At 40.0% G+C, this 27,325-nt stretch overlaps 1 protein-coding gene and 1 non-coding gene across 5 annotated transcripts in view; one reads left to right on the top strand and one right to left on the bottom strand.

Moving 5' to 3' along the window:
* SHROOM3 (shroom family member 3) overlaps positions 1-27,325 on the bottom strand; it is a 281,729-nt gene that overhangs the window by 204,381 nt on the left and 50,023 nt on the right. The window contains exon 1 of one of the 4 annotated variants that reach the window (XM_039845508.1): positions 4,630-4,737. The exons of the other annotated variants lie outside the window; for them this stretch is intronic. Within the exon in view, the coding sequence (XP_039701442.1) occupies positions 4,630-4,722 (93 nt within the window). The 5' untranslated portion in view covers positions 4,723-4,737. Of the gene's footprint in view, positions 1-4,629; positions 4,738-27,325 lie in introns of those variants that run through there. 4 annotated transcript variants of the gene reach the window in all.
* LOC120588699 (small nucleolar RNA SNORA3/SNORA45 family) lies at positions 5,623-5,742 on the top strand. The gene has a single exon (XR_005649284.1). It is a non-coding gene; the product is annotated as a small nucleolar RNA SNORA3/SNORA45 family (small nucleolar RNA).

Genomic DNA, 27,325 nt, shown 5'->3' with positions numbered 1-27,325 from the left:
TATTTCTAGTCATACAGCTAATAAATATTGGAGGAAGGATTTGAACCTAGCAGTTGCCATGACCTGTCTAGTGTCTTAACACTATGTTAAACTACCTCTTCTTTAAAACCTTCCCCTCTCCCCAAGTTAGCCATTTCTCCCTCCAGGCTCATGTACCACTGAACTTAGTAAATAAACTTCATTAACAAATTTGTTTCACTGCCTCATAGATTCTTTGTTTATATGTCTGTCTCCTCAATCAGACTGAAAGCTCCTCCCGGGCAGGGATAACATCTTATTTATTTTTGTAGATTCAGTACCTAGCATAGTAGGCAACATAAAATAAGTGTTCCATACATACTGCTGGATTAATTTCTTGTCAGTTGTGGGAAGCTAGAATGGTGCATGTTTTAGAGTTGATCCAGGAAAACAGAAATTACTATAAATATTTAGAACAGAGGGGATGTAACAAAGAAAATTAGTTAGATAGATAGGGGCTGAACTCCCAAGCCACAGCAAAAAACTACTATCAGCCCCTACCTCCGCCACCCTGGAGGTCTGCCTGGTGGAGCCATGGCAAAAAAGATTTAGTGTTGTGGAGAAGACAAAACCACTGCCATAGACACCATCTGAGATCAAGAGACAGGAGAAATACCCTGGCTCTGTCTTTCTCTCACCCTCCAATCATCCATTTCCCATTGGTCAAACGCTGTCAGAAGCCAGTTGACTTGGGAGACTGAGAAGTGTAGCCTGCATGGGTTAGCCTCCTTGGGGAGAAGCCGGTACTAACTTTAGCTTTAAGGTTATAAAAGACTCAGGACAACAGTCAGAGCACTCATCAGAGATTATGCTTCTCTTGAGACCATCATGAGAAACTACTGGCTAATGATGCTGACCACCCCTGCAGTGCCAGATAGCAGTAACAAGTGCTTATCCTTTGATGTCCCATCATTGTCTAGGCTCCATGAGATATCACTCATCTGCTAACTTATCATGTCTTCAGATGAATTTAAAGCCAATTGGATTGGGCTACATCTTCCTTTATGTTTCGATTGACAATGACAACAATAAAAACGTATTGAACATCTGCTTTGCACCAGACATTGTGCTAGGTTCTGGGATATAGAGCTCTGTATATCAAGGAATTTTCAGTCAAGAAGAAACAGACAACTAAACAGATAATTTATCTTCCATGTTGTAATTGTCCCATGTGTTTGAACTTGGGAACAGCAATGACGGTTGCACCCACCCCTGATAGCTTCCCCAATAGCTTGGAAGTGCAGGAAATAAAATTGTTTTATGAGAATTTAATCTGTAACATCAATGCACATTGGGTTACAGTGGAGACAAGCAAAGACAAATAAAGGAGATAGAATAACTTCTAAGTCTCCACCCAGCTCTAAAGTCCTAGGACTCTGTGCTCTACACACGCACCAGAGGCTACCTTATGGTACACCTGTTGCATACCACACCCTGGACCAGGTCTTTCATGTATAACCTCATTTATTGAACCCCTGTGTCTCTGAATTTCATTCCATGGACACTTGAACCTTATAAATAATAATTTTAAAGGTGGAAAATGTGCAAGATTTTCTTTGTCTGGCCCCAGGGTCATAGAGCTAAATAGTTATAACATAGGTATTGGAATTTCAGTCTCCAGATTCCCATCTCTGCTCTAAGACACTAACTACCCCAGACACGGGGCTGTGTTCTGCAGTTGCAAAAATAAAACTTGGCTAAAGAGCATAACTCTCTTATTTCCACTTATTGCCCGCTTTCCAGATTGTGTGCAAAGTCCTTTAAAAAATTAAGTGCATGTAATATCAGTTATTATTTTTCACATCCGAACAGCTAATTGGGTCAAGAAGAGAGGGTGGCGGTTTTATATGCTTATCACTTTGGTTTTTTTGTTGTTGTTGTTTTTAAATACAAAACCTCTGCACACTGTGTTGCTTTTAAACATTTTTGCACCAGTTATGAGCTCAACCTCGGCTTTTCCATAACAGTGTTCTCTAAGATATGCCCAGAGACTCTTCACGTCTGTCTTCTGCAGAGTCATTCATCTCCTGAGCTACTGAAGCAGCCAGTCCCTTGGGGACAAATGGGAGCAGCCTGGAAACACAATTTAAAGTGATGAGAAAACGGTTTCTGACTCCAGTGACTTTGGCCATTGAGTTTCTCTGGGAAATCACCAAATCTCACTTAGGTTTTTTCTAAGTGTCCATTTCAATTTAACTATGCTTCTGCTTTTTATAGATACTCTGGCCACCTCTCTGACCCTAACATATATGTCCCTACAGTAAGCACAGTATATGAAGTAAATTATTACAAGATGTCCACAACGAAAATGAAACAGAACGATAGCTCATCAAGTGGAAAAATAAATTCTGGCCCTGATTCTTCTTGTGTATTGAAAATGAACTGCCCCAGGTTCTTAAATTTGAGGAAATAACTTTATTCCCAGGAGAAGAGGAGATTGGAGTGTTTATACTTTCCAGCTACTTATTGTAAAAGAAGGAAGTCTTTAAGAGCAAGCCGTCAAAGAGAGCAGGATTGGTTCCAATGGCCATCACCATCGGCCTTCTTGGAAAGGAATCATCTGTTTGATGGTCTTGTTCCTGGCTTTCAAGATTTTCTTTGTGCAAAGAAGTGGGAGGTAATTATCTTTTAGATGTTTTCCAAGTGCTGGCTAAACTGGATGGCTGGCCAAGGGCTGTATGGACAAGGCACATTGTCATTTGGTAATCATTTACTAAGTTCTGTGCAAACATTTTGGGGGGATCTGCATTTAATCCTCAAACCAAGCCCAGGAGGAAAACACAGTTATGATTGATAGATGCAGAAGCTCAGATTATGGTGATCTTTTCCCATTATAGCACCTCCTCGAAGGCTGAGAGGACTGGTCTCTTGACACACATGTACACCATTCATAGTATACTGGAGAAGAAGCTCGAGTTTGCACAGGGTTAAGCACCTTGCTGGGATTAAGAGAGTGACTGAGTTGAGATCAACCCAAGACTATCACTCACAAAAACTGCTCTTAACCACTACTCTATACTTCTTTGTACAAATTATTTGTGTTGTATTGTGACAGTCTCACAAACATTATATTTGAATTATATTTGAATTATATTTGTCTTTAATTAAAGAGTGAACATAGCTGAGTCCCTCCATGATGCTGGTGTTGGGACATAGGCTAAACCTTCACTTTATTGAGTTATCCTATTAGATTGTATTTTCAATGTTCAGAGCTTTTAGAGCCACCGTTTGACTAATGCTTTAATGGAAATCCTGTCATTTCATTGGCTACACAGTAAAAAGATTCTATTCTATGTACACTCTGAGTGGGAGGGTACTGGAGGTGGAAATTGCAAAACCCTAGCAAACAGCACAACTATTTCTATACAGTTGAATAAGAATCTCTGAAGAAAAAAGTGAATATCAGATCTCTCTATATCACTACTCACCTTAGGAGTTAGTGTTGCCGACCCCTGCACAGTCAGAAATCCACATATAAATTTTGACTCCCCCCCAAAATTAAACACAGTCATGTCTTGATATCCACAGGGGATTAGTTCCAGGACCCACCACAAATACCAAAATCCACAGATGCTCAACGTTTTTACATAAAATGGCAAAGAACAATGCATACGATCAGCCCTCTGCATGGGGGGACTCCCAACCACATGTCGAATCTAGAAGTCATGTTTCAGGCTAATTTAATGTACCCTAGGGCAACCTGGGAAAGCAAGTACATCTTTGGCAATTTTTCCTTTGTACGCATCTGAGTCCACTGAGAAGTTGGTTAGGAGGATCCTCCCCCAAAGACCAGTGAGTCAGTATCCAGCTTCCATATGTGACCAAGCCTTCTGGAGGGTGCCAGTGCAGAGGCGAGCGGGGCTTTTTATCTGAGTGTCACTTGTTAATCTGGTCCTCTCTGCTCCATGTTCTGTTTGTTCAAAGCTTGTATGAGTGTGAGAGTTAGAGATCTCATGTGCTCTGTCCTTCTACCCAGAAAGAAAACCTTTCTCTAGTTTTTTTCCCCTCCAAGTTGTATTTTTCATCTTGTGAGTGTTTATCACTTACTCAGCAAGAATGTTAGATTCAATGTCTACTGAGAAAAAAGGGAAAGCAACTAAATATACTAAAGATAACAGAACTACACATAATTTTAACTCTAAGGAAACCTTCAACCATGTTGGTGGTATTTACTCTCAGTTAAGCATTAAAGGAATCAAGAAGTATGTTTCTATTAACAAAACCCTGGAGGATGAAAAGGCAAGCTGTGGCTGTGAGCTGGCCATCACAGCAGCTGACCTAAGCCTTGTTTTAGGAGCCTAAAACTTGTGGGTGCCTTTTCATGAAGCAGATTTCTCACAGAAAAAGGAAATGAACATGAAGTTGCAATACCACATACTAGAAGTATTCAACCAGACTTGACCCAATGTTTATCCAACACTTTGCTAATCCATACCTTATCAAACTAGCCCACTACTGAAACAGCAGAAACAGCTGTCGTTTGCTCCTAAATGCCTTCCCATTTGCCTTGCAAGCAATGATTTTTTTTATACAAGACCATTTTTTCAATGTTAAAAATAAGAATCTCTGTAGAAAAAAGTGAATATCATATCTCTCTATATCACTACTCACCTCAAGAGAATTGGACCCAGAGCCCCAGCAAAGGGAACATTGTGCTAAATGTGTTTCCAGAAACAAAATCAATAAGAAAAAAAGCTTGAGCATAGCATACTCTTCAATTTGTGAGAAAGTTCTATGGTATTGCTAAAGCTGAGAAAATAGTTCCAAATCACATGTTGCAGTCAATGTCCAGACCTAGAGCCAAACTACTAAGCAGTAGGGTTTATGAGATAACTTGGAGATTAAAAAAAAAAAAAAATGAAAATTATGTAAAATTCACCTACCCACCATGCTTCAAACTAGACAGAGAGGTATTTTAAAAAAATCTTTGCTGGGCTGGACAAAAAAGCAAAAAAGAGAGCAAGAGAGTAAGTCACTGGTCAGGGTGGCTGATGGAAAGTCCAAATCCCAGGGCTGGGGATGATGGAAACCCTCAGAAGGGTTTGGGAGCTTCAGAGCAGGAGGACTTGTGCCTCCACTCTCCCTCCAGAATTCTGCCAGGAGATATTTTCATTGAGAGCCCTATGCCAACATGAGGGGTAATGGCCACCAGGCAGGTCAAGCTGGAAAGACCATGTGAGATAGACCCTCTGCCTCCACCTCCAAGTTCCTGCAGCATCAGAGCAGCACAGAAAAACAGCAGACCTTTTCGCGTGGCTTCCCACACACGTTTCCTTACTGAGTCCAGGCAAGAGCTCAGCTGAGAGAAAGCCGATGGACTGGGATTGCCCTCTTAGTGTGGGGACCTGGAAGCCAAAGGGCAGGGGCAGCCTATGGACATCAGCAGCAGACGGCAGTACAGACGGATGCCAAAAGCCAAAGCCAGCTCAGATGAGGCCTCTTTACAAGGAGGAGTTCACGGTTGCCCATTCCGTAAATGTCAAGAACGTACATAAGAATGCTAGGAATCAAGATCATCCTTAGGGAAACGGTTAAAAAAAAAAAAGTGGTAGGAGGAGAAGAATCTTGAATTGGCTAAAAATTTACTCAAGAAGGATTGGGTTTCTCAAGACTAGAGTCACATCCTGATACAGCTCTCATCCTGGTGTGCTAGAGTCCTTGGAGAGAATCTGCTCGTCTTGATTCACTGGCAGGCCCCCAGCAGTACCCAGATCAGAAACAGGCCCTCACTGGCTCCTAGATAGAGTGGGTCAGCAGGCGTCTCACACCCACCAGGGAGTTGGTACCCACCATGGTGTGGGATAAACCCATTTCTCTCTTCTCCTAGGGCTACTACAGAGTTCTGGGGAAGGAAAAGCTCCCAAAGCAGATTGTCATGGTGAAGGCCAAATTCTTTAGCACGGGGTCCCCAACCCCTGGGTTGCAGACGGGTGCAAGTATGTGGCCTATTAGGAACTGGGCTGCACAGCAGGAGGTGAATGACAGGCAAGTGAGCTAGGGAAGAAGTTTGGTCTATATTTGCAGCCACTCCCCGGCGCGAGCATCACGGCCTCAGCTCCACCACAGATCATCAGGCATTAGATTCTCATAGGAGCACTGGTCCCTGGTGCCAAAAAGGTTGAGGACTGCTGCTTTAGCAGAAAGGCGGAGAGGAAGATTAAGGGTATGTGTGGGGGTAGGGAGCTTACGTCCTGGTGACTTGAAGTTACATGGATGGAGGTTCATTGAATGCTAACCAGTGCTTTCAAAAATTAAAACAAAGAAAAAACCGGGTTTTAAATGGGAAGAATTGAATTTATCTTGATTAGAAAGAATGAGTTTTCTATTAACAAGTAGAAATTGGGGGTCATGAGTTAATTTAATTCAATTGTAGAGAAATAAAATTACTTCTTAGCTCACTTGACATTTGAACCAGTAAAAATTTACTCCCCCAACACATTTCAGTATAAATTTACTGTTACTATTTCAATTTTATCTCAAATTTCAGAACAAGAGTCTTAAAGTCCTCTTTAAATAAAGTTTTAATCCTCGGTGCAGGAATTTGAAGGAATTTAGGAGCTATAGCAGTGGGCACTGTGGTTTTCACCCCTCTATCCACTCCACCCTTCCTTTGCTGTGCACATGATGACTCTGTCTCTAGGATGAGCTCACCTGTGCTGTATGGACTGGTTCAGGAAAGCCGAGGCTTAGCCAATCAGCACATGACATTTCCCAGGCCAGAGGGTCATGGGCAATCCAGCCCCGTGCTAAGGGCAGGCCTCCTGTCTCCCGAGATGAACACTGAAACAGGGAGCCAGCCTTAGTTTGAAACTGACACCATAGAAAGTAAAGATATCTGGCAAGTTAGTAAATCAAACGGACACTGAAACCACTGCTTCTGAACTGTCCAGTGCTAAGTTAATCAGTATCTTTTATCATTTAACTCATTTTAAGTTGGGGATCATGTTACATGCAACCAAAACACCCTAAAATATTGCAGTTGGAGAAGGGGATTTTCTCAGCTCTTAAACCTCAATGTATAAGGAGGGGGCTCACGATAGTTGTCTCATATTTAATGCCTTCTTTCTAGAAGAGTATTTAATGAAAAAAACCAACAAAGAAATAAGAACAAATTCTACGAAGTGTAAAACCCAGAATTATCCTTATTTTTCTTATTTCATATTTATCTTCCCTCCAACCAGTGGTGTCATTCTTCTAGTGACCTGTGCACAGTGGATCTATCTTTTTCTTTTCCTTCCCTCCCTCAGGCATTAGATTCTCATAGGAGCACTGGTCCCTGGTGCCAAAAAGGCTTCCCTCCCCGCCTGGTCTTTTCTTTTTTAAAAAGAGGAGGGTGGGACAATGAGGAGGACAGAGGATAAAGAGAAAGAGAAAGGAGGCAAGCAGGCAGGCAGGCCTCAGTGACAGCTCCCTGCTTCTGATCGAGTGGATGGCGCATTCCTTATTAGCTCTTATATAAAACGAAGAATGTGTGCTTCCATTGTTCAGGGATATTGGGTGACTCCAAGAGAACAATCCATTCCACAGATTCCATTGACAACTCATGACCAGGTGATGCAAGCAGCGGAACACAATGCACTTCGATTGTTTGATCTGTCATGGATATCAAGGCTGGCGGCTACAGGATGATTATATTTCACTCACCCAGTTTCTCTCTCATGTACCACACCTAGGCTCTTACAGTTACGTCCCAGGCCAGAGTTTAGGATAAGCCATTGGACAGGACAATTATCAAAATGCGAACATTGACTTTACCAAATGGCATTTAAAAACAACCTGCCAGAGACTCCAAGTGTGTCAGGGAAGGCCATTATCCTGCATGTTGTACAGTGTACCCAAGACTTCCTCCTGGAGGACCTCTCGCTCACATTCTTTTATTTCCTTCTTGTGGCTGCAGATCGACAATGTACAAAGGGAGTCACTGTCTTTAAGATGTCAGATTTTGCAAGTTCCTGACCTCTCATTGGTCTCCTTCGCTTGGCCTTCTCCTTTTGCCCTGCTTTTCAGGTTCCATGCTTGGCCTTCTACTTGTCACTACATACTTTTTCTCTCTACACTCTAACTGGAAAATCTCAAAATGCATGATAGCACTCAACATCAATATACACATGAGTCACCAGGCCAGGTCCATTTCCTGTGCTTCCGGTCATCTCACTGAGCCCTCCAGCTGGCCCTTCAAGTTTAGCACGTCCAAATTGCGCACAGCCTGCATCCCCCTCCCCCGCCCCCTGCCCCCCACAACCTCTGTCTGTAGCTCTTCCTTCTCTTCCACCTGTATCTCTTGCAGGGAAGGCCACATCAACCACCCAGTCACCCAAGCCACCTTTTTTTCTCCTCTTTTGCAACCTCTCTAACCATTCAGCAGCAAGCCTTTTTGGTTTTAGCTACTTCACTACTTTCTTACACCCTCCCCTCCTCTGATGCCCCTTATTTCTTATCTATTTGTCCCACCAATCTCCCAACTGGTTGTTTGCAGGCTTCTCCACACTCCTACCCCCAAACAAAAATTTGCTTAGGTTATAGCTTGCCTAAAGTCCAGTCTTTGCACCTCCTGGCCTTCATGGCAAAACCCAATTCTCTTAATGCAGCATCCTTTTTTAAAAAAATTTTTTTATGGTGACATTGGTTAACAAAATCCAATAAGTTTCAGCTGTACACTTTAACAGTAAGGCATATATATATTTATACTGTGTGTTCACCTCCCATAGTTAGATTTCTTGCTGTCATCACATATTTGACACCCCTTACCCTGTCAATGCAGCATCTTGATGACATGCTTCCTGCCTCTCTCCAGGCTCAGCTCCCACCATTTTTACACACACGCCCTGTGTTCCAACTATTCTGGCCTGCTGGCAGTTCCCCAAGTGTACCCTCATCCCTGCAGCTGATTCCTGCACTGTCTTGCAGAACTCTATTCAGCTGGGTGTCACTTCTCATTGAAAACCCTTTGTAACGTGCCCAAGCTGAGTTAGCACTATTGTCTCTGTTTCTGTCACACATGTACTGAGAACATCATGATGCATGTCCCACCACTATGTCCTTCATAACATCAAGATAGCCTTATAGGCAAGGTCCATGTCCTCTTGCCTCCCCCTTATTATTATTATTATTTTTTGTATAGCATTTTTCCCCAAATTTTATTTTACTTTGAAATATTTCAAATCTTTAGGAAATTTGAAAGAATGGTAAAATAAACATACTTTTCACCAAAATTCACCATTTGTTAACATTTTGCCACATTATACACTCTTCTTTCCTTCCTCCCTCCCTTCCACCCTCCTTCCACAAAACCTTTATATATTGTACTGGTTGAATATTGCCCCCCAGAATTCATGTCTACCCAGGACTTATAAATATGACCTTATTTGAAAATATGGTCTTTGCGGATATAAGCAAGATAAAGTGAGATCATGATGGATTAGGATGGGCCCTAATTCAATGACTGGTATCCTTATAAGAAGAGGGAAATCTGGATGAAGACACGCAGAAAGTATATCATGTGAAGACAGAGGGGAAGATTGGAGTGATGAAGCTGCAGATCAAAGAATGCCAAGGATTGCTGGCGACCACCTGAAGCTGAAAGAGGTAAGGAAGGACCCTCTCTACAGGCGTCAGAGGGAGCGTGACCCTGCCACCACCCTTATTTCAGACTTTTAGCCTACAAAATGGTGAGAAAATAAATTTTTCTTGTTTCAGGCCACCCGGTAATTTTTTATAGCAGCCCTAGGAAACTAATAAAATAATCACCTATATATATACATATTACAATGTAGATATTAATATACCTATTAAAGTAGATTAATAAAATATAAAATAGATATTAATATATCTATTAATATAGATATAATTTTTTTCTTACTAAACTATTTGAAACTAAGCTTTAGGCATCATGACATTTACCTCTCAATACTCCAGTATGTATCTTCTAAAAATAAAGACATCGTCTTATATAATGACAATATTATTGGCATACTCCAACATCTACCATTAACACAATAATATAATATACTTAATAGAGAGTATAAACAATATGATATAACATGATATATAATGAAATAATACAGAGTAGATATTCAAATGTTCCACTGGTCCTAACAATGACCCTTACAGCTTTTTAAGAAAATCCAGGATCCAATCAAGTTTCATTTACCATATTTAATTAATCATGTTTTTATAGTCTTCTTACCCTACAACAGTTTCTTGCCTTTTATTTTTCCTTTTCTTGACCTTGACATTTTTAGAGCCCAGGCCAGTTTTGTACATTGCCCCAAATTTAGATTTGTCTGATTGTTTCCGCATAATTAGATTCAGGTTAAACAAGTTTGGCAAGAAACTATAAAGGTGATATTGTGTCCTTAGTGCATCTCCTCAGGAGGCACATTATGACATTTGATTTGAATACTAATACCTATTATTGGTAATGCTAAATTTGATCACATGGTTAAAGTGGATGATTGTGTCTTACTGTAATCCCAATACTTATCAACAGGCCTGTGAGCCTTTAATCATTCATTGAATGATGAATGAATGAATGAATGAGACTTATGAAGTACAGTGGTCTGTACTATAACTAAAAAAATTGAAAATTTGGTAACATGTGCAACTTCATATTAATGACCTGCATATTAATGACCTGCATCACCTCTTTTTAATCATGGACATCACTGGGCACAGTGACTTTGCTATCCCCACTTCTGCAATGATGAAGTTCTGCACTAAAATGTGAAATCTATTGCACAAGAAGAGTATTACTGGCTTAGGTAGACTTCAACCGTGAGCTTAGGAGGCTTTGGAACATAGCTACATGAGTGAATGTATATAACACTCAAAAAAGAAAGCAAATTATGTCTTACTGACTTGAATATCATTATTTTCATCCAAGATATTGAATTTAGATCTCAGTAATTTAGGCCAGTTTCCAGAGTTAGCAAATATGTTTGTAATAGCAACATTATAAAATACGAATTCTGAAAATTGTTTTTTATCTTTCAACACACACACCGCCTTCAGATCACTTAAAACAGCAGAGCTTATTGCCTATAAATCAGTTTCTGCCCACTATATTTAATCACTGGTCAATATTTTTACAAAAATACTCAACTTTAATCGAATTCATAAGGGAATGTTAGAGGAAAATATCATGAATGATATAAACAAAAACATAAGGCTCTTGTTAGAAAACCAAAGGCTAATGAAGCCATGTGATTTAGCCGACTCTCCTAAGTGTAGCAGCAGCTACAGGAAGTGACCCCGGATTTGAAGTCAAAAATCATGGACCCTGATTGTTATAACAGAAGTTGTTGATTCTCACACAGGAAAATTCTCTTCTATAATATGTGGTCCCTAGTTTTAGCTGCCCAAATACTGCGAAAAAGCTGTGGTGATTGTCCTAATTGGCTTGGTCTGAGTTAACTTCACACATTAAACGAGGCACAGGCATAACAACACTGGTAAAGAATGCTGATGTGCTTCTGTTTGCTTCTGTGTCTAGGAGGTACAGCATGCAGCTAATGGAAACTTGGGTGGCATCAACAGAAATTTACTAACTAGGAAAATGCAGTCCATAGATAGACAATGCCTATAGCACTGTGTCCACCTCTGGATGTCATTCTAACAGAGATGGAGATAATATAGGTCACATCAGAGGAGTGTCGTCTAGCAACGGTGTTAAGAGGGAAATCTGAGGAGAAAAAAAAATGGCATAGATGATAGAGGCTTTGTTCATTCCTCCGGCAACCAAATCAAAGTCGTGATGGAAACAAGAAGCAGCAGCAAGGAAAAATTGCCTGGGATCTAGAGGAACAAGCCATACAACTAGGAAGAAATCCAAGAAATCACCCTGTAATGGCAGAAGGTAGGACAGGGCAAGGATGTGGGGCTGCCTGGTCCTGAGTGGCTGAGCCAGAAGGAGGCTGCGGCTGTGGCTACGGCATATGCCTCTTAAAGGGGCCGCTTCCACGAGCGGGTTTTTGCAGTGACAGACCTGCTGGCTCTGAGCACCAGTGCCGATTCAGCTGCGCACAGGGGGCACGAGGGACTTACAAGGAGACATTGTCTGAGTGAGGGCCGAGGCAAGGCTGCGTACAAAAGTGCCAGCGGTATCCACTGTTCCCTGTTGAACCCTCCCCCACTACCAGTGCACGGACACAGAACCATAGCCCAGACGTCATCAAACTGGATTACAGAGGTCGCTTCTCCCAGAGGATACCATGAAACCCTGCCTCCCCCAACTCGAGGTCCCACCCAAGCCACGTCTAGGTGTATCCTCAGTGAGTCAGGTGCTCCTTGCTGAGTCTCACATTGGAGGCAGCCTCGGTTTCTGGTGTGGCCTTTTGAGGCAACTATAAGCACAGCATCTGTGGATTGCTTGCTGAATCTTAACAGGTGGCCCCGGAGGGGTAGAGGCTTGGGCTAAGTTTGGCCTGTAGCTGAACCCCTCTCAGGATTGTGCCACTGACACCAACTTCACAAATCCACACTAATAAGACTGGGAGACTTAGGAGCTTTGCTTAGCCCATAGAAACAGACATGGAAAGACAGCCAAAATGGGAAGACAAAGAAGCAGAAACCACATGAGAGAACGGAACAGAGATCCAGATATAATGGAGTCATGTAATCTAACAGATGCAGAGTTCAAAACACTGGTTATAAAGATGCTCAATGAACTTTTGGGAAGTGTAGATAAATTCAGTGAGAACTTCAACAAAGAGATAAAAAAACATAAAAATGAAGTGGAAATTATAAAAGAGAACCAGTCTGAAATGAAGAACACATTATCTGAGATGAGAAGTATATTAAATGGAATCGACAAAAGAATAAACAAAGTGAATGAAGAAGAGGATCAAATGCACCATCTAGAGGACAGGAAAGCCAATCAGGACACTCAATCAGAATGGCAAGAAAAAAGATGCCAGGATTATAAAAATAATTTAAGGAGGATATGGTACACTATTATGGCTCCAAATATTAGTCTGATTGGTGTAACTGAAGAAAATCAAAATGTCGAACAGCTGTTTGAAGAAATAATGATGGAAAACTTCCCTAACCTGGTGAAGAAAATGGACATAAAACCCCAGGAAGCTCAGAGAATTCCAAAAATCAGGGATCCAAAGAGGCCCACACCAAGCCACATCATAATTAAAATGCCAAAGTTTAAATACAAAGAAAGAATATGAAAAGCAGCAAGAGAAAAACAAATAATTACATATAAGGGAACACCCATAAGACTGGCAGCTGATTTCTCAAAAGAAACTATGCAGGACAGAAGGGTTTGGTAAAAAATATTTGACAGGATGAAGACTCAGGATCTACAACCAAGGATACTTTAACTAAGGACAGATAAAGAGCTTCCCAGACAAAAATAAGCTAAAGAAACTTATCACCACCAAGCCAGTATTACAGGAAATGTTGGAGGGACTTCTTTAAGAAGAATAAACATGTATCAAAAACAGGAATAAAGAATGGTAACAACTACATTCCTATCAATAAGTACCTTAAATGGAAAAGAATTAAGTGCTCCATCCAAAAGATAGAGTGGCCGAAGGGATAAGAAAACAAGACCCCTCCATAAGAAAAAGAAGAGGATGGAAAAAAATATTGCTTTGATGGACCTAGAAGGTATTTAAGTCAGACAGAGAAAGATAAACACTAATGATTTCACTTATATGCAGAATCTAAGGAATAAAAAGAACAAACTAATCAAAATTAGACTCACAAATATAGTGGACAATTTGGTGCCGGACAGAGGGGAGGGAGGCTTGGGGGGCTGGGAGAATGGGGTGGAGGGCTAAAGAAGTACAAATTAATAGCTGATGGATGGTCACGGGGATGGGGAGCACGGCATAGGGAATGCAGTTAGCATTAATACATTGGCTAGGTCAGGGGAGGGAGGGTGCAATTGGAGGGATCGTTTAATGAACTATATAGATGTCTAACCAATGTACTGTATACTTGAAACTAAATTTAAAAAATGATGGTAGATTACTTATAAAAAAAAAAAAAAAGAGGGAAATCTTAGGGGCCAAACCACCTGGGTTCAAATTTAGGCTCTGTTACTTACTAGCTGTCTAACTTTGTATAACTTTGGATATATTACTTAACCTTTCTGGGCCTCAGTTTCCCCATCCATAAAATGGGGATACTACTTACCTCATAGAGTTGTTATATATATTATATACACCTGGCATATAATACGTAACCAATAAATGCTGACTGTTATTACTAGTGTCATCATCACTATCACCATCATCATCAGGAATGAGAGAAGATAAAAAGGAGACTTCTAGGGACATGACAGGTCTCCTCAAAAGCTTGAAATTCTGCCAAGAGGAAGAGGAATTAGATGATTTCTATGTGACTGTGGGAGCACATGGGTATCAAAGGGCATAAATTACAGGAATTCAGCACTGGTCTCATTATATAGGACCCACCGTTTTAATGGTCAGAGTTATCTGAATTAGAGGCTTGCTCTAAATGAGAGGTGTCCTAGGTTACTAGGATATTCAATCCCACCCTGGATGATCCTTTGAGACTTAAGAATTAGCTGGGAGGGAGTTTGGGGTGCTGGGTAAAAGAGGTGAAGGGATTAAGAAGTATAAATTGGCAGTTACAAAATAGTCATGAGGATGTAAAGAACAACATAGAGAATATAGTCAATAATATTATATTAACTATGTATAGTGACAGGTGGGTACTAGACTAATTGGGAGGATCGCTTTGTAAATTACATAATGTCTAACCACTATGCTATACTCCTGAAACTAATAAAAAAATCGAATATCAAAAAAAAAAAATAGCTGGAAGACTGAATTAAATGATCGAAAAGAACCTAGCCTAGTGTCTATAAACAAATACACACATTTAAGAATGATTAAAATATAAGAAGCTCTACACAAATAAAAACTCCTTTGGTGTAATACTGTCACACCGCACACCTCCCAAATCTACTCATCAGTCATCCTTCCTGTTTCTACCCAATACCCACACAAACAGGAAAAAGGTGCAGTAAAGAGATTTCTTTTGAATACTAAACTCAGATGCACATAGAAAAATATAAGATGCACCTTATCTTCTAGGGGCTTAATTTCCAAAATCAGTCAGTGCATGCGGTAAAAATCACATCTAGTCAAAATTATGCTGAAAAATCTAGGAAGGCACCACTTTAGCAATTGCATCTTTGTGAGCCCAGCTGGGCTTCTCTCCAGTGTTGGAACTGATCTCTGCTTTTTCTGGTCCAGCACTAAATCAAGAAGTTGGCTTGAATTTAAGTGACAAGTTCTGTGAAAAGTACATATGTTTAAACAGTATATTTAAGTCAAGGGAAGAGATATTTGTTCTGTGGGGAAATGAGACCACTGAGATTCATGTCACCCCCTCATTCTTCGTGAGTGAAATGTCAAGCTGAATTGACTGCACCATTTAATTTACTATTTTTCTATTTTCTCTATTTATTTTCTTTTTTTTCTTCCTCCTTCCTTCCTTCCTTCCTTCCTTCTTCCTTCCTTCCTTCCTTCCTTCCTTCCTTCCTTCCTTCCTTCCTTCCTTCCTTCCTTCCTTCCTTCCTTCCTTCCTTCCTTCCTTCCTTCCTTCCTTCCTTTTTTTTTGATTTATCCAAGTGCACGTTAAATGCACTCCTCTGAACATTTAGGAGCAAACCAGGGCTTGTCAGTCAACAATCATCGCCCTCTTTTAGTCCATGGTTTCTATGACTACTCCCTGGCCCCTGGAGATGCACTTGATTGTTTATCCAGCACCCTCCTTTCCATCAGGAAAGGCACCTCTTCTTTGGGGGAACTGCCCCTTTCCCACTGCAGTCAGTGATTCCAGGGTGTCACCAACCATAGTGCCTCACTGGCCACATGGGCAGGAATGTGACATAAGCAGGGCCAATCAGAAGCCTCCCCTGGCATTTCTTCACTTGCAACCAGAGAGTAGTTCTAAGCCTGTGGGTTGAAGGAAAACAACAAACAAAGAAAGGTGGTGTTGAGAGATGGAGACAGGGTTCCTGGCTCCATTCTTGTCCTCATTCCATTAATCTCTAGGGTCTGGTGTGCCGCTGCCCTTCCCGTGGTGATCCAATAAATGTCTTCTTTTTGCTTCATTGGGTTTATGTCACTCCAATACAAGGAATTTTAATACAGCCTTCAAGAGTTTGCTTCTCTGACTTGTACCAATCTCAATATTCTCTACTCAAATGAGAGGGTACACAGAAATAGGCTTGATGCCTGGGCCCACCTCATTACAGACCAAGTTTGAAACATATTCATTTTCAAGCAGGCTCCATAGAGCCCTACCAACTGTGAAGAATAAATTCTTTCAAATCATTTGGATTATGTAACATGAGAGAGAGCGAGAGAGAGAGAGAGAGAGAGAGAGAGAGAAGGAAGGCAGGAAGGCAAGAAGAGAAAAGGGAAGGGAGGGAGAGCGGATATGAATGAAAACCTTGTGCCTTGATAAGAACTCACTTTTCCTTTGCCCGTCTTTCAGAGTCATCTGAAAAGGCTCTCATCTAACTGCAAACACTAACTGAGTGCCTGTTATGTGCCAGATGCTGACGTGGGGTGGAAGAGACCATACACATGGATACATGTAGTCCCTGCCCTCAGGGGGCTTAGTACCTACAGGACTTTTGAGTTTGAGGCTCCCCAAAATACCTTGAATAGGTTCATTGGTTCTTTTCCTCCATGTTTATCAGAAATTGAGATAATTTGATATTTTATAAGATTCTTAAGAGTCTAGCTCTCACTAGAAACACACACACAAAATTGAAATAATCATCTTGTAATTTCTGAGAATTACTTGAGCAGACATTTTCCTAATCTCTCATTTTAAAAGCTGTCCTTCTGGATTAAAAAAGAAAAACTGAATTAAGGAAATTTACCACAAACAATTCATAGCATTTACTTTGAAAGGAAAAGGGCTTTGTGTCTCATTCCTCTATGCACCATTGTCCTGTTGTAGCCACAATGTCCCAGAGAGGCAACTAGTAGATCATTCAACCCACATTCTTTTACAGGTGGTGTAGCTAGGAGGCCTTGTTTCAATGAGTGGTCCGATGATGATAAGTTCTGGCCCAGGGTCCTATTCTGCAGTCACCAGGTCTTTTCCTCCCTCTGCTAGCATACATAAGCCCTCATGGATCTGGGAATTCTCAAAACAGAAATATTTACGAAATCTCCAAGATGACCTCAGCCACTAACTGAAGACTTAATATCCAAGAAAAGAAAAAAAAAATCTAAGAATTCTCTAGTAAATCCAAGAGAAATTCTTTAAATTTCATTTGCATGGACTAGAATACTAAATATCTCTCTATCTAGCATATCATCTGAAAAAAAAAATGACAAGTTAGCCAGATAGAAATTCTGAGAAGTCACCTAGGCAGAGCTTAGGCTAGCAGAGCTGAGAACAGTTCACCCGTCCTGCAGAGTTAGATATGTTCTGTTCTTGGGATGCAGACTTACTGCTGGGGATGTCTGGACATTCTGTCTTTAATTGTCCAGGTAATTTGCCTACACCCATTCAATGCCCACTGAGAGTAAACTGGGGTGACTTGCCCATTCCTGGACAACAAGGGTGTGGTCCAGGATGGACAAATATACTAACTCTTCCCCACCTGTGGCCATGGCAGGCATTTCCACTTATCAAAGCTCAGATTCTGTTTATAATAGAGCAGACTGGGCATTTGTCACTTAGAAGAAAGCTTATTGCTACCCTTGGAATGGTCCTTTGGGCACCAAGTGTCTAATCCCTTTGTAAGATTAGAGGTAAGAAAGTCACCGAGCTTGTTGTGCAGCACCTGAAACCTATTTGAAGATTTTTAATGATAATGAAATGAACAGAAGTTTCACAGGGTAGGAAAGGATCTCTACAAGTGTGAACAAAAAACTCATCGTTGAATTCTGGGTATGTTGAAAGTTTGACTGGAAAAAAAACTGTGTTGGCTAGCTCAAAGGAGGGTCCCAAGCCTCCTATAAAACTTTTTTCACAGATTTCCCCTGTGTTTGTGAAACTAGGGCTGGAATTGGAAGTATCAGCTGTAGTTTATAAAAGAACTCAGGACTAGAAACTTAGAGAACCAGAACTGGAGACCCAACTCAAATGTGCTTATTGACTGGACTTCCCCAGCGACTGGCACTGGGAAAGTACATGGGAACTTTGTATTTCTGTGATGTGCTTATTGCATAATATCTATTAGCTGACAGTTTTGTTTTCCTTTTTTTTTAAACAACAACAACAACAACAAAAATCATACTCCTTTTTTCCTATATCATGAGCAGAGTGCTGTTACCAGAGAGTGTCAGCTGACAGGTCATTCAGTTCACGGATTTCTCCAGGTTCCTAGGTCTAAGCTCAGGTAAGGTAAAGTCTGATGGCCTTGCAAGGGAACCCCAGTCCTTACATCATAAGCATCTCTGCTTATAGCTTCATCTGCTCTCAACACAGGGAACTAATGGGGGAGAGACGTGATATGATTAGGACTTTCGAAATATCAGTTTCATAATCTGAAGGATGGATGGGGAGGGCAAGATTAGAAACTAGAAAATGTATTATGAAGCCATTGCAATTGACCAGGCTAGAAATGAAGAGAGACTGAGAGAAAAAATAGAGAAAAAGGAATAAATCTAAGTAACAGTAGGAGGCAAAACCAGCAGCCTTGGTGGTTGATGACCTTAAAGGGGGAAGAAGAGGGAAAACTGTGATGGCTTCTATGAAAGACCAGAACTCACATCTCATCTTAGTCTACTGCTGGTTTCCATAATTTTCCACTAACCCGACTGTTTCACAACCTCTCTCATTGTCTTTCTTTCATTATGAAGTATTATTTCTGATTATTAAAAGTGACTTACATGTAATCATATTCCATGCCAGGCCCTATGTCAATAAGCTGAACTTTCTACCAATCTGATATTTGAAAAGTAACAGGTTAAGACCAATTTATGTCTAAGGCCTTGAATTAATTATTCACCTCACAAAATTGTAACAGCTGGGTGAGAGTGATAAGTCTATCTTAGGTCAGAAGAAAGACCAGCTATTGGTCTTCCTAATATGACCATAAATAATGGAATTAAATTTGGCAAAGGAGAGCCTTTATCCAGACAAGTCTCAGCTTGAGTTTACACATTTTTTAGATATTATATCCAACTCTGGTCTCTGACTGATATTATAAATCAAGACAAATTTCACAACCTCAGATCATTAATTCCATTGGAATAAAAACCAAGCCACTGAAGAATTTAAGGACAAAGGACAATCAGAAGGACTAGAAATAATGGTCTACTTTTAAATTAGAAGCTCGAAAGACTATAATAGATAATAACAATCTGAAGACCACAGCCCAAATGACCCTCAGAGAACAATGAGAAAAATTTTCTATTGCATCAAAAGTCATGGAATTGGCTTCCCTTTTTCATTTTTGTTCTTAATTTCTTTCTTGTGCCAAGTGTGTTTTCCTTCTTTTCTCATTGTCTTTTTCTCCTTCTCATATTTCACTTTTAATTATAATTGGGTTATATTTTAAATGTTTAATTTATTTCTTGAATAAAATTTGATGCTTCATATTTTATCATGATACAATTCACATGCCATAAAATTCACCCTTTTTAACTTCATAATTCAGTAGATTTTAGTATATCCACATTGTTGTGCAACCATCACCAGTATTAATTTCAGAACATTTTCATCACCCCAAAAGAGACCTCCCCTCACCCACATCCATTAGCAGTCACACCCCATTCTTTCCTACACCTAGCCCCAGGTAACCACTACCATAATACTTTCAATCTCTATGGATTTGCCTATTGTGTACATTTTATATGAAGTCATACAAAATGCGACTTTTCATATCTAGCTTTTTTCACTTGGAATAATGTTCTCAAGATTTCTCTATCTTGTAGCATGTATAATTCATTTTTATGGCTGAATAATATTTCCCTTTATGAATGTAACCCATTTATTTTATCCATCATCAGTTAATAGACATCTGGGTTTCCCCACTTTTTGGGTATTATAATGCTGCTATGATCATTCATATGAACATCCGTGTGGATATATGCCTTTGTTTCTCTTGAATATATGTGTAAGAGTGGAATTCCTGGTCATATAGTAACTCTATGCTTAATTTTTGAGGAAATTCCAAAGTGGATGCAAAATGTTATTATGCTTCATATTTTTTCACTTAAATATTTAGCCTACGAAAGGCTTCTAGAAATTTGTTTTTTAAAAAGTCAATTTTTGTCTCTTGCTTCCCTTTGGCTTTTGATTGATTTTTAATGTGGGTCATCGGTCCTCAATAAACTCGAGAGTTCTGCCCCTACTCCAGGAACCGTAGCAGCAGAACATTTTAAATGGTTAGTTAATGACTATACAATAGTATATCACTTTTTTAAAAGACCGATGTTTGATCCAGAATAGAAAAAGTGAAGTCCCAAGTCCTCCAAATTTCTGCCTTATTCTCAACATTGTTTTCAGTGCCTACCAAGTGAGGACAGAGATTTGTCTCTGTGGGTGTTTTCTTTTACAGGCTTTACTTCAGCCATTACCCAGCTCTCCTTCATTCCCTTGAAGCTACTACCTGTAAATGTGATCAATGAGATAAAAGTATTATTTTTCCCCAAACGTTAGAATTGTAATCAGCAACTAGCTTCCCCTTCTCGCACGGGCAACTTGAATAGATTTTTCTTATGTTTACCTGGGGTTCTCTCTCATTCAGAGGCTAAAGCACACATGTAAACTGTCTATTAGGGCAGTGGTCCCCAACCTTTCTGGCACCAGAGACCGGTGCTCCTATGAGAATCTAATGCTTGATGATCTAGGGGTGGAGCTGAAGCGGTGATGCTAGCACTGGGGAGCAGCTTCAAACACAGATGAAGCTTGGCTCGCTAGCCTGCCTTTCATCTCCTGCTGTGTGGCCTACTTCCTAACAGGTGTGGCCTGAGCGTTAAGGACCACTGTCTTAGGGAATTATGAAAGGCCCAGCAGTTTGACACCTCTGGCGGGGGATCCTCTGAAGTCAATGTAAATCCAGGATGAGTCTTTGACACAGAGACAAACAACTACTCCAGCTCCTCAGACTGGGGCTGGGAGCCCAGCATCAACTAAGGTAACTTAGCAGAGGTCTGCCCTGAGGTGGGTGGCACACTGCCAAGCACCCAAGCATTTCATAGGACCTGTTCATGCAGATGTGGGCGTGCTCAATGGTTTGGGGTACTTTTAGGAAATTGCCAAGGAAGTTGATTCTGACCCAATCCACCTTCTTTCTTTCTCTCATTTTAGCAAAATATTAACCATTTCCACCTTAGCGCTTCCATAAATCTCTCCCCTGTTAGTAATAATCGAGGTCTGTGATAAGGCCTTTACCGAATTTTCTGTTAATTTTCTCTCTCAGGAAATACATCATCAAGTTGCAAGAGAAAGGGGTGATTCAGTGTCCACTGCAGTTCTTCCCCTCACCCCCAGCCCATTAGGGCCATGTTATGTTTTCTTTCCTCTCACCACCCTCCCAACTCATTTTGGAGGCAATTTGGAAAGCAGCTCCCCAAAAGTCTACTAGATTCAAAAGTTAAGCATTTTCTCTCTTTGTCCCTGAGTCCCCAAGTGCTCTGCAAAGGGTGTGATCTCTAAACAAGCACGAGAGGGTTGAAGGCAAGGGAATTTTGAGAAAATGGTTCACATTCCAAATCTACTGGTTTCCTGCTGCCACTTTCCTTGATTATTCTGTTTTTACCACTTAGCAAGAAGAAAAAGAAAGAAGGAAAAGGATTTTCTCTGAAACCATGACTCAGTTAAGGGCTTGCCCTTCCTTCTTTCCTCTGGAGATACCCTCCTCAGTCAGATCTGGAACATTCCAAGAATCTGCGTAAGTTCACAACCGACCATTCTTTACCATCAGAAAAGCAAATCTCATGAAGTGAGCTGAATGCTATTTAGGGGATTATGAGCAGTTTCAAGTTGCAAGAGTCATATGGCTGGCTTATGGTTAAACCATTAAACAACTTCTTCCTAGTATTTGGGTGTCAAGTTCTTTCTGGCCTACATGCAAACCCTTTAACTAGACCCTTGACCCAATCTTTCCATTCTACCTGCACCTGCATGTTTAGGCCTACTTTAGTCTCAAAGTCCTCAAAGTCCTTGGAGAACGGTGAACTTTTTCTCTTGGCCTCATGCCCTCTCCCTGTGTCCTCAGATTGAAATTCCTCTCCTAAAGGTCACCCAACTGCACCAGAATTGGGCCCCTGGCCTCTGCCCTTAGGAGTCCTCAGAAGTACCTTCTCTGAAAACAGGCTTCTTATTCTGTTTCTGCAACAGGGTTGCCCATCTCACTTCATGGTCTGCCTCCAGCCTTTCCCCGCCCACTCCCAACTCTCCTGGCCAGGGCTGTCATCTGATTAAGATCACAACGTCCCAACCCATAGCTCTGCCTCTCCTACCACCGTTTGTAACCACAACACGAGGGTGTTTTATTTGAAATTTATTTCCCTGGATGAGCACTACCAGGCCACTACACCTCAAATCCTCCAAGATCTTAGAAGAAGGAAATTGTTGTTTTTACCATTTAAAGCATGCAGCTGCTGGGGGCTGGGAGAAAGCAGTGGCGTGACGGGTTAAAGAAGTACAAATTAGAAGGATGGTCACAAGGATGGGGAGCACAGTATAGGGAATGCAGTCAGCAGTAATGTAATGGCTATATGTAGAGCCAGAGGGGTAATAGAGTAATTGAGGGATCATTTCATAAACTATATAAATGTCTAACCAATGTACTGTATACTTGAAACTAATAATAAAATTAAATTTAAAAAGAAAAAGCACACAGCTGCTAACCTACTATGCAGCTCCCAGCTCATCACGGGTGAGAACTTGGCAGGAATTTTTCTGAAAAACAGTAGCCAGGATGAAAAACTGGCCTTGAGGAAGGGTGGGGTGTATGTGTGTGGGGGCAGGAGGCGGAGGGCAGCCGTGCTGAGTGGTGGCTACATATTTTCTGTGGATATATTGGAAGAGCAGGAAAATCCTGATTATCATGATATAAGCAACATTTGAAAGATATTAAACCTTGACCTCATGGAAACCATTAAGAGCAGGCAGTAATCTTAAGCCATTTGCATTGATTATGTTATGACACAATATAAATTGGGGAATAGCAGCGTATTTTACTGGTTGTTAGCAAATGGCAGCCAAGAGTGTTGTCTTCTGCTGCCACCTTGTGTTTAAGACAAGAAAGTTTAAATTCATATTGTTACTCTGGCAATGAGAAACCAGCATTTTAGAGCTGTAAGAGATCTTAGAAATTCTCTAGTCCGACTCCTTTCGATTCACAAATAAGGAAACTGAGATCCAGACTGGAACCAAGAACCTCTGCTCCCTCTCCTCTGCTGACGACTTCTCTGGAAAATCACACTCAGTGTGTGTACTTGGTTGAGTCCTCGACAACTCAGGCCACCAATGTACATGGTAGCAAACATCAGTGCGTCCACATCTACACATATCTCATCTGGTGAAAACATTTCCAAAAGACTGCAGTTGTGTGTGACAGGGCCAAATAAGCAATAATGAGAGCTAACACAGAGCACTCACTACGGAACAGGTACTATGTTAATCACTGTGCCTATTATCTCATTTAATTCTTCCAGTCACCCTATGAAGCAATAACTATTATTATCGTCATCTTACTCTTTAGGAAACTAAGGCTTAGGAGTGGTTAAGTAACTTGCCCAAAGCACCGCAGTCACATCTGGCAGAGAAAGGATTCAAACTTGGTCTGCACAGTACAAAGTCTGTGCTCCTAACTCTATCATTACTCATCGCATCAACTTTACCCCATCTAGCTTCACTTCACATTAAAACTAGGAGAGATCCCTAAGGTCCCGTTCACTTAGTTTCTTTGTGTATGTCCTGTGATTGCCCTTCTTTTTGCTCCTCAGATCAGCAGCTTCACCATCACTCATAAACATGATAGAAATGCAAATTCTCAGCTGGCACCCCAGGACTACTGAGTCAGGAACTCTAGCTGTGGGGTCTGCCAATCTGAGCTTTAACAAGCCCTCAAGGGATTTTGATGCCTTTCAAGTTTGCGATCCAATGCTATAGAACATCTAGGCATTTTAACAATAATTTGAAGGTAAAGATAGAATGGACACAGTAATTTAGGTATCTGTCTAAACGCAGAAAACAGAGAGCTAGAGGAAAAAGGCTCCTGGAATTTTTTGCTGTTTCTTCCAATCTCCCTTGACCTCATACCTTTTGGCCTTGAGATAAGGGTCAGCTACCCAACAAGAGAAGCAGAAAAGGAAGAGCTCTCTCTGGGTACAGGTGGAACCAACAGAAGAGGAGCTGAATCCGCCCCCCCCCCCGCCCCCGCAACCCTCAGGCTGACACTCAGCAGCACTATCATAATGCCCCTACTTGGGGGGTTTAGGACACTGGCTAATTTCTATATCAGTAAATCTCTCTGGCTTATTGAAGAATGTTCCAAAATTCTCCAACCACTTTTTAATAACATGCTTTTCTAATGATAAAAGTAATCCTTGTTATTAATCCTAAAGCATTAAAAGAATAAGTAAACTATAAAGAAAATTAAAATCACCATTCTTGAGCAATAACATTATTAACAATTTGGTACATTTCCTGTCAGCTTTTCCTATGCAAAGATAAACTTTTTATGGCATATTTAAATTGATTTCAACATTTTTGTACTATATAATACCGATGAAGTCTTTATGTATAAGTCTTTGAATACTAGAATTTTTACAATAGATTTCTAGAAGGAAAATTATAGGACTAAGGTTACAATCTTTATTGAGGTTTTTGTTATAAGCAAACTGATTTCCAAAAATCATGTACAATTTTATAGTATCATCAATGAAAGTACCTATTTTTACCCTTCTTCATCAACATTGGAAGTGTTCAGATTTTCTCTGAACACTGTTGAGAATAACCTGAATTTTGGAAATATTCAAAAACAATGTGTATCCCATCATCCTTCTCCATCTGAGAATTCAGACTTAGGGTAATCTAAATGATCAGATAAGAACAAGTTCACTTTTGGATACATTAAGCTCTATACGGAAAAAAACTAGGTAAATAGATAGAAATTCCCAATGAAGCATTCGAAAAGCCTAAGAATTATCTGTTAATTATCCTTACTAACCCATCTACATAAAAAATAACCTTTTAAATGCTTTAAATCTGGGTTCAAAAACTCAAATGTTCTCAGGATTTAGGCAGGTAAATAAATTAGTGAAACAGACCAGAGAAATAAAATAGGCAGCAGTTTGCAGTAAATGTAGACTGCATTCCAGAAAAAAAGGCATTCATATTTATATTTTAAAAACAGTCTGTATATACTTGCAACAAGTGATCTGAAAATAAAATTAACAAAATAATTCCATTAATAATGGCATCAAAAAGAAGAAAACACTTAGGAAAAATTTAATGAAAGAAGTACAACACATATACAGTTGACCCCTGAACAGCATGGGATTTAACTGAACTGGTCCATTTGTACACAGATTTTTAAAAAATAAATATACAGTCTGCCCTCCATATCACAGGTTTGGCATCCCAAAATTGAACCAACCATGGATCAAAAACACTATTTTCAATTTGCAGTTGGGAATCTGCAGATTTGAAGGGCTGACTATATGCACTGATCTATGCCATTTTATATAAGGAACTTGGGCATCCATGGATTTTGGCATTAATGATAGGTCCTGGAGCCAATCCCCTGTGGATACTGAGAGACAACTGTAGTTAAGTTTTTGGGGAGTCAAAAGTTAGATTTGGATTTTCAACTGTGGGGGGGGGTGGTCAGAGCCCCTAACCCCCATTTTGTTCAAGGGTCAATTGTACTCTGAAAATTATAAAACACTGTTGAAAAAAATTAAAGAAACCCTAAATAAATGGAAGGACAGCCATGTTTGTAGATTGGAAGACTTGATATTGTTAAGATGACAATATTTCCCAAATTGATCTACAAATTCAGCGCAATTCCTATCAAAATCCCATTTGGCTTCTTTGCGGAAACTGAAAAGCCGATTCTGAAATTCATATGTAAAGGAACCCAGAATATCCAAATAACTGAAAAAAGAAGAACGAAGTTGAAGAGCTAACACTTTCTGATTTAAAACTCACCATGAAGTCATCAAGACAGTATGGTACTGGCAAAAAGACAGACGTAAATAAAATGGAATAGAATTGAGAGTCCAGAAATAAATGCTCACATTTATGGTCAACTGAATTTTGACAAAGTCACCCAGATAATTAAATGAGGAAAAGAATAATTGTTTCGACGAATAGTGTTAGTACAACTAGATATCCACAGGCAAAAAAAGAAATTGGACCCTTACCTCATACCATATTTAAAACTGGCTAATTTAAAAATATCAAAGACCTAAATGGAAGATCTAAAACTATAAAGCTTTTAGAAGAAAACATAGGTATAAATCTTCATGGCTCTATATTAGACAATGGCTTCTTGGATATGATAGCAAAAGCACAAGTACAAAATAAAACTTGATAAATTGGACATTATCAAAATTTGGACACTATCAAGAAAGTACAAAGACAACCCTAAGAATGGAAGAACATTTTTGTAGGTCGTATATCTGATAAGGGACTTGTATCTAGATATACAAAAAACTCTTAGAACTCGATAATAAAAAGATAAATAACCCAATCTTTTAAATGGGAAAATAATTTATATAGACATTTCTCTGAAGAAGATATATAAATGGCCAATAAACACATGATTAGATGCATAACATCATTAACCATCAGGAAGATGCAAATCAAAAACAATGACATATCACTTCATACCCACTAGGACTGCTGTAATCAAAAGACAGGTAATAACAAGTGCTGGTGAGAATGTGGAGAAATTGGAGCCTTCATACCCTGCTGGGGGGAATGTGATATAGTGCAGCTGCTTTAGAAATTGTTTGGTAACCTAACGTAAGTTTAATTTTTGTGTGTGTTACTCATTCTTGTTCACATGAATCTACCCGGAGGCATATTTGAACTTATCTCTGTCACATTATTCAGATCTTTCATATCCTTCTTAGCTTTCCCGTTGGATCAGATATGACTAATTTTCTTTTATTCTTTCTGACCATTGTTGCATAAAGTTATATGAAAACTATTGTTATCGTAAATTGTAATCTTTTTCTTTACAGATTTATCTCTGACTCATTTAAGACTAAGTACAACATTAACAATGTGAATCCAGGTTTCTTTTGTAAGTATTCACCTGTTCTGCCTTTGTTCATCCTTTTAGTTATTGTGGAGACGGCAAAATATACAAATATATAATTAAATT

This window comes from Pteropus medius, unplaced genomic scaffold (genome assembly GCF_902729225.1).
Source record: "Pteropus medius unplaced genomic scaffold, Ma_sr-lr_union100, whole genome shotgun sequence".
Taxonomy (NCBI): domain Eukaryota; kingdom Metazoa; phylum Chordata; class Mammalia; order Chiroptera; family Pteropodidae; genus Pteropus; species Pteropus medius.
Note: the sequence above shows the minus strand (reverse complement) of the source record. Positions and strands in the feature narration are given on the sequence as shown.